Genomic DNA, 7,960 nt, shown 5'->3' on the forward strand with positions numbered 1-7,960 from the left:
CAAATGAGAATAGACTGTGCTATTTCTCAGGCTATGTCAAAACATGCCCTTCAACATGCCAGGTTGACCTCGATAAAAGTAAAAAATAGCTATGTGGGGACCACATTTAGGTACCATTAGCCACATGCTTTGAAAGGGTACGTGGGGGCCAAGTTTGGGCTCCATTAGCCACGTTGCTCAGACAAGATTGCGTGGGGGCTTGATTGCTCCATTAGCCACGCTGCTCAGACAAGATTGCGTGGGGGCTTGATTGCTCCATTAGCCACGCTGCTCAGACAATAAACAAAAAATGTTCAAGCATACAATAGCTTGTAAAAATCAGTGCTATCAAAAAAGCGTTATTACGTCAGAAATTTTGTCCCACGTCAACAAAATGCGCCAGCGCAAATTTGTATATATTTAGAAAAAATAGAGATTTATTTATAGTAAGAACTATGCCGAAATTATGCAGAACAGAGAATGAAGATAAATGAAAGAAAATACGAGAGAGTTTAACACGTACCAATCCATTATACTTTCCAAAAGGCTGTCAACAAAAATACTACGTGTTTATTCATTCATTCCAAAAAGCCATTTTGCTAGCGCATTGTGATTCGAAAGCTAAAGTCGTCAACAAAAATTAGGCGTTCCTTTTGAATTACAGGCATTTGTCTCTATCGACGATCGACGCGGAATGATGTTGTTTTAGTGAAAGAGGCAAATGTGCTTTTTGCTCTACGGTTAAAATACAATATGAAGGAAAGTATGAAAGACATGCGTAAAAGTTAATTATCAACATAGTTTCTACGATGGCCAAAGGCATTGTAAATGCGAAAATATTTTGCAACAACAGATAAAACATTAACGCTTCCATTTGAAAAGTGGGCGGTTGATAAAAGGCAATAGATAAATTAAAAAACAAAATGAAAACAAGCACTCGCCGTTAGTTGATTTCTTCAGTTCGGTAGCAGAAAGTCTTTGATTGTCGATCTTTTTCGGCTTGAAGTTGACTATAAACTAATACTCCTTTTTGGTTGAATTCTTCTCTTTGGATGAGTTTCTTGTTTTCTTCTTACTTCTTTCTTGCCAAGGAAACACTCGGAAGGCACCAATGCAGGGGTTCTAGGTTTTATTGTTGATTATATAAATGTTTATTCCCCCTTGATGACAGCAGAACCGCTGCTGGCGTAACAAAGCTTCGATGGCACAAAGGTAACACGATGAGTCTCAGTTAATTTCCAGTAATATTAAGAGTCTCTGTTAAAATTGAATTTTATGAGTAAATCTTATATTATATTATGAGTCAAAATTGTTTTGTGCAGAGGTATATAAAGCACTTTCAGAAAAAGGAAAAAGAAACAGTTTCGTAATTTAAAATTGGCAAATTCCAGCAATGTTTACGGACTAGGTTGAACTCCTGCTAGTGAGATTCCATTGCAGAGGTGAATCGCGGATATACTGAATAAGCAATAAATGGCCATTTTAACAGACTCACTTGAGAAAGCTGCGGGTGGTAGGTTATTTGAGTAAAAAATGATCCATCAAAATTATCCCAGTGCACAACAAGTGAGTTTTCTTAAGAAACGCAACTAGCCTATTTATTCTCACTGTTGGGTTCAGTGAGTTTTTAAGAAACGTAAATGTTATGTGAGAATTACGTTTTGTAGAGAGCTAAAAACAATGGAATTTCATTCGGGTCCCTACACCATGGTTACAATCCGGTGTTACCAGAGTTAAGATTAAAGTCAGGAAGGGTTAAGGTAAGGGTTAGGAATAAGGTTAGGGTTTTGATCTTTGCCCAGGACTAACAAAAATTTCCACCATACAAGTTTTTGTTTTCAACAGCTTTAAACTTTTCTCAAATTAAGGCAGAATTTCTCAAATTAAGCTACTGAGGCTATATTTACACTATAGTATATAGTGTAAATATATCTAAACACAGCCTACAATTATACTGAAATCATGAAGCTTCTCTGATCTCTGATATACAGTACAATATTTTTGAGTTTTTAGGGTTTGTTGAATCATTTTGCTATATTAATGCAAGCAAGTTTCATAAAAGCAGTGCTGGAAAATAATTTTTGTCCTTGTAGCAGGGCCAAATGTCATAACAGTCTAACAGAAATTGAAAAAAAAGTTAGAAGATGAGTGAAAGTGTGATATTTGAGTAAAAAATCATAGGTCTTCACTTCTGTTGAAGTACAAGTACTTTTAACTCTAGACAGAATTAGAAGTGTCCTAGTTGCAGTGCAACCTACTTTTTCCAGCACTGCAGAAAGGTGCTGATTTTCAAAAATATGTTTAGTATATCAACAAATATATAAAACAATGAAAACTATTAATACTACAAAATATATATAAATATATATAGTATTTTTTTTCTTAAGTTTTTCTTTTCGTTTGTTTTCACTATTTATTTCTTAGCAGTCTTTTTTGGCCAGGCCATTCCAATCTTATTCTTGAATTTCAGGAACAGTGTCGATGTTGACTCAAACAGGCATTCTGTAGTTATGCAAGGTGTCTGTAAAGTCTCGATACATAGTATAGTGATAGATGTAGATGTACATTTACATCATTGGTAGATTGGAAATAGAAATATATTCAACTTTGTTTTCTACTGAGTACTGACCACTTGCTGTGGAAATGAAGAGAAAGTGACCTCCAATCCTGCTTAAATGCAATTTTACTCAAACAAGCAAAGAAAACCAAAGGAGTGAAAATAAAAAGCAACAGCCTATTGAGTATTGATCCAGAAATGAACTTGGTATTTCTTAATGTCACGAACCAATAGCAATGCATTCTTCATGTATTTATGAATTTAAAGTTGTAAACACCACTACAATAATGCATTCTTTGTGAAATATTGGAGTGTTAAACCTAATGTACATATTCTTTGTATTATATTTTAAACAGACCTGATATTAAAATAGAAACACTGTTCAGAACACCATGTGTGCATTGGCCTTGTGGATTAACCCGCACCACAAATTTTGCTTGTGATTTGTGAGATCATGCGACATGTCGCGCTGGGGGGGCCCGGCAGCAACATCTGCACCGGGGCCCGGCAGGGCTCTTGGAGGCCCTGCAGCCGGGAACCACATTTTGACTGTGTCTTTGAGAGGTAACAAAGCAGCTAGATGCATCCAGCATGGCGTTGACAATGCAGTCATAAAGCATAGTTATATCCTCCAAATGTGAAGGATTGTTACACATAGGATTTCTACAAGTAATAGAGGTAGGTACAGGTATGTGTGAAACCATATGCTCAGTTGCACGATAATATGCAGCTTTTTCAGGGGAAATCCTGTCCCAGTTAATTCGGTCAGCTTTCTCATGTGATTCAGGTTCGGATCTAGCTAATGAATTGCATGCTATTTCAACCAGAAGTGGTCGGTGATCAGAGATCAGGTAGCTATGCAACACTTCAATTTTGGTAATGGCAGCATGTGCAGCAGCAGTTGATAGGCAGTGATCTAGCCAACTAGTTGTTCCATGAGCATCACTGACATAAGTGAAAGTACCAGCAGGTAAATTAAGAATATCTGACATTATCAAGCTATGATCATTACAAAAACACTCCAGTACCTCACCAAAACTATTAGTATTACTTGCATTGAAGTCCCCCATGATATACAAGTTAGGATTGTTTACTGTGTGGCACATAACATTCAAATTACTAAGATAATTCACATACTCATCCATGTTGGCATCTGAGCAATAAGGCATATATAATATACATTTAAAAAAACAAAACTAGCACAATCCATATGGAGCTCAAGACCAATAATAGAGTCATCATGACTGGTTAAACTTGTAGCCTTTAGGCTTTTATGCCATAGTATAGCTGTTCCTCCGAATGGTCTTCCCAGCCTAATGCCATGGCTGTCATCCATGGGAGAGTAACCAATGACATGATGATTGTTGCTCAATTGGGATAACTCAGGTAATCTTTGCTTAGATATCCAAGTCTCTTGAAGCAAGATAATGTCAAACTTTTCACAGAGTACGCGTATATCACCAGCAGAGGAGGATAAACCTCTGCAGTTATATGAGGCAACAGATAAGTTTGTGTTGCTGTTGAATGTATTAATTACCAGTAGTGCCCGTTGACACTGGCAGCTTTGAAAAAAATCTCTTTAACAGAATGCCGGAAGGCCAGCATCCAGGATTCAGTGATTCTTTAATTGTTACATCATGGATACTTATGTGAAAAGATGAGTATGTATCATACCTTGACTGGAGTTTATCACAGGTGATCTTTGAGGCATTTGCAAATTGGTCTTTGACGAAGTTTTTCATTTCTTCAGCAGTGGTATCTGGATCAAGCCTAGACACAAATATCTCAGCAGGACGTTTCTTCTTCTCAACAACTTTAAGGAGCGTGCTGGCCAATGTACCAACTCGAGGTTTAGGTTTCTTTCTTTTTCTGACAACTGTCCAGCTATTGTTACTCATATTGCCTTGTGGGCTGTCCTCCAAATCACCTTGGTGACCATTTCTGCTGGTGAATGAGGTGCCAGTGATACCATTTTTTGACACTGGCTCGGCCATCAACACTGTTGAATATTTTCGGGACATGGCATTTTCAACTATGCTACCATTAATTTCTGGTGCATGATTAGACCCAGGTACAGGGTGGTTTCCAGGTAGAGTGTTGGGTACTTGTTGTTCTAGGGAGACATTGTTACCCTTCCTAATTAGTGCAGAAGTCTCAGACACCATAGACCTTAGCTCCTGCATCTGGGCTGAGAGGGAATTTTGTTCAGAAAGTTCCTTTTTCAGTTCATGCACTTCATTGCGGAGGTTGCATAGACTTTGCATCCACGCTGATGCGTCAATATTTTTTACTTCGAGACTTGGAAAGTCACATGTAGAGGTGACAAATAATAAATCAGAAGGGGTCATCTTGGTGGCCAACCTTGTGAAGCACTTCTATAATGTCCTTGATGTTCATTTCATCCTTGTTGTCACCTTGTCTTCTCACCTTGTGCACTGTTGACAAATATCCAAAAAGGGTATCTTTAGCTTTCATTATATCCCCAGCATTATAGTGATCAATAACTAACTTCACAAGTAGGTCAGTCTTCACAAAGTTCATGCGGTTAAACATAAACCACAGGATCGAGTTGACAACAACTTCTTGTGCCATTACTCCGTGAGGCAAGATCAGTAATTTTCACATACAGATTCAATAAATGTTTAATTATCACTTATAGCAACTTATTTACAGACTTAACCTTATTCAAATGGAATAATGAATGCTCAGCTCTACTTTGAGGAATCATAGGCATCGCTTGCCACTTCTTCATAATTGCCGAGTAGTATTCTCCAGATGGAAGGGTTTGCAACTTATCACAACCTCCATAAACCACTAGACAGTCATTAAAAGCAGTGGCACCTGCACCTTTACGCTGATGCATCATAGAATCAAACTGAGTCCATTCAAGCCTGCTTTGTTTCAAATTCATCTTCCAAACGAAGTTGCTATAGCTTCTTTGCTATTTGAATTTACTCCACCAATAAAATACAAAACATTGTTCAAGTTGACACAACAACCTTCATTATGTTTCAATGATAAATCAGGATAGTTTTCAAAAGGTTCGCTTAAGCAGTTGAGAACTTCCATTATTTTTGATGACCTATCTGTATTGACCAAACACAGTATTCTGGAACCAGTTGCTTTTATTTTCAATTGTTTTGTGTGCTGCACAAATGCCTGATTTAACAATTTCGAGCATGAAAGATTATTTGTTATTAAATCTTCTTTGACAACGATGTCGTTTAGAAAACCTGTAGAAAGTCGATGAAGTTTTATTTCTTGCAGAAGAGCAAACAAATTAGCAGTGCGATTTTCTAAGTCATACTTGATCCATCCAATAACAGCATTGTAAAAAAATATCTCTTGTACTATTTTTCGATCTTGCTCTGATAACAAATCAATCAATTCTTCTTGTGACAAGTTCATGAAATCATCGCTTCTTGCCACTTCATCAAAACGTTCTCCAATCATAACTTCAACAGTATCCATAAGATCATCACCTTGATACACCAAAGCTATCTTCAAAATAAGAAAGCAATTGTCAGGAGTAACTCCACTTTCCAAGAAGTTAAAACATATTTCTTTCAATTCGTCAACTTGCAAGTAATCTGCACCAGCAAGTAACTTACACACATTGTCAGCGTTCATGCAGATTTTCCCAGTATTGTGATTTTTGCATTGTATATGCCACAAGTAGGGGAAGGTCAAGTTAGTTGAGCCACTGGGTTAGTTGATCCACCCTTTTAATTCTTAAATGTGGTGAGGTAACCACATTTTATCATCACGTGATCTTAAAGTTTCTCATAGCGTGGTCTCTCATCTGGTTTGAGTTGACGATCGATATTATATGCGGTGCTGAAGTTAAAAAGTTGTGTTTTGACCTTGGAAAGTAGATTTTGCAAATGGGGAAAACCTCCTACAGTGCCCAGGTTCCTACAGTGCCCATATTCAAATTTTATCTACAATGCATCATCAATTGCGCGCCCGAATTCATTTTGAGATGTCCACGTGCCCAATGATTTCTCACATGTAACATGAAGATACAATGTGAAGTATTTCGCAAGTGAGAACAGAAATAATTTTTTTAGGAAAATAGAAACATTTTTTGGAAGAAAGAAAAGTGTGCATGTGACTTCATTGCTCATGTTATAGTATTGTCAGTTACACTGTGGATAGTTAGTTAATGTAAGCAAGCTTTGATACTGCTTAATGCTTGTAATAATGTAGTTTATGAATATTGCAGCACATTTTGTCCAAAATAACGACGGTCTCAACAGTGCCCATCAGTGACAGAGCCTACAGTGCCCAGGGGTGGCCACTGTTGGATCTATGTTTTTTTTTTATTGATAATGAACAACAGTCTTCAGATAGGTTTAAGTTTATTGTTTTCGCCAGATAATAAGTTATTAATCTTCTATATCATATTTTCAAAATGTCCAGTAGCCTATACCAGGGGTCCGCAAATACTGGGTCGCGACCCAAATTTGGGTCGCGAGACCATTCACAGTGGGTCGCAAAACGGTTTAAAATTACCATAAATATAACTTGTATGGCAAAAATAAATACAATCATATAGTCTTTGATGTGCTGAGTTTCGTACAATTTGGTAGGCTGGTGCTACAGTGTTTGGTGCTACAGTGCACACTGCCATAACATCGGCACTGCCATAAACAGCGCCCTGCGCACAGTTACCGGATGCATGCGTCCCACACCATTGGATAATTTTGCCATTCTCGCTGGCATCCAACTTTCTGAGCTTCGTCACGAAGAAGCCACTCTGTTTCTTAGCCGACGGGCACTAAAGCCTAACCATCTTCTCCACCACAAGATCTCTGCTTCCCTAAACCAGCACCCCAGTCGACTGAAGTCAAGACAACCATTCGTGCCAGCCGCTCAACTTCTGATCAACGCAGCAGATGAACTTCATCTCTGCGGCTACTTGGGCGGACTATAAATGGAATTCTGAAAGGAAGTCAAGTACCACCGGACTTCATTTGTTCATCCCCAACGCCGACACATGCCCCATCGGCCTAACACTACAAAGACAAGCATATGGGTGCGCCTCAACCGTCTTCGTACGGGCGTCGGGGTTTTCCGGTCAACCATGCGCCATTGGGGAATTGGCCTCTTCCTCCTCCTGTGAATGTGGTGCCGAGAAACAGACTGCAGACCACATCATCAATAACTGTACCATCTTCAAGCCACCTAACGGAGTGGAAGGTCTGCGTGTCATGGATGATGAAACTAAATACTGGCTGCTCTCTAATAGCCTTCCAGTGTAGTCAGGGAACATCTTGAGTCTGGGCTGGTAAAAGGATAGAGTAGACCCTCGGCCCCAGAGGCTTGCAGCGCACGGTTAATAGGTCCACCCGCTTATTAAGCCCAATTTGGTCCATTCCGGAATTACTGAAGATATAGGAGTGGCAGAAAATTGTCTCCCCC

At 38.7% G+C, this 7,960-nt stretch overlaps 1 protein-coding gene across 1 annotated transcript; it reads right to left on the minus strand.

Moving 5' to 3' along the window:
• Positions 1–5,443: 5,443 nt before the first annotated feature.
• On the minus strand, positions 5,444–6,166 carry LOC145780691 (kelch-like protein 12). The gene has a single exon (XM_082592311.1). The coding sequence runs from the start codon at positions 6,164–6,166 to the stop codon at positions 5,444–5,446; it is 723 nt and encodes a 240-aa protein (XP_082448437.1).
• Positions 6,167–7,960: the final 1,794 nt, after the last annotated feature.

The sequence above is a fragment of the Aplidium turbinatum genome, chromosome 12 (genome assembly GCF_918807975.1).
Source record: "Aplidium turbinatum chromosome 12, kaAplTurb1.1, whole genome shotgun sequence".
NCBI classification, from domain to species: domain Eukaryota; kingdom Metazoa; phylum Chordata; class Ascidiacea; order Aplousobranchia; family Polyclinidae; genus Aplidium; species Aplidium turbinatum.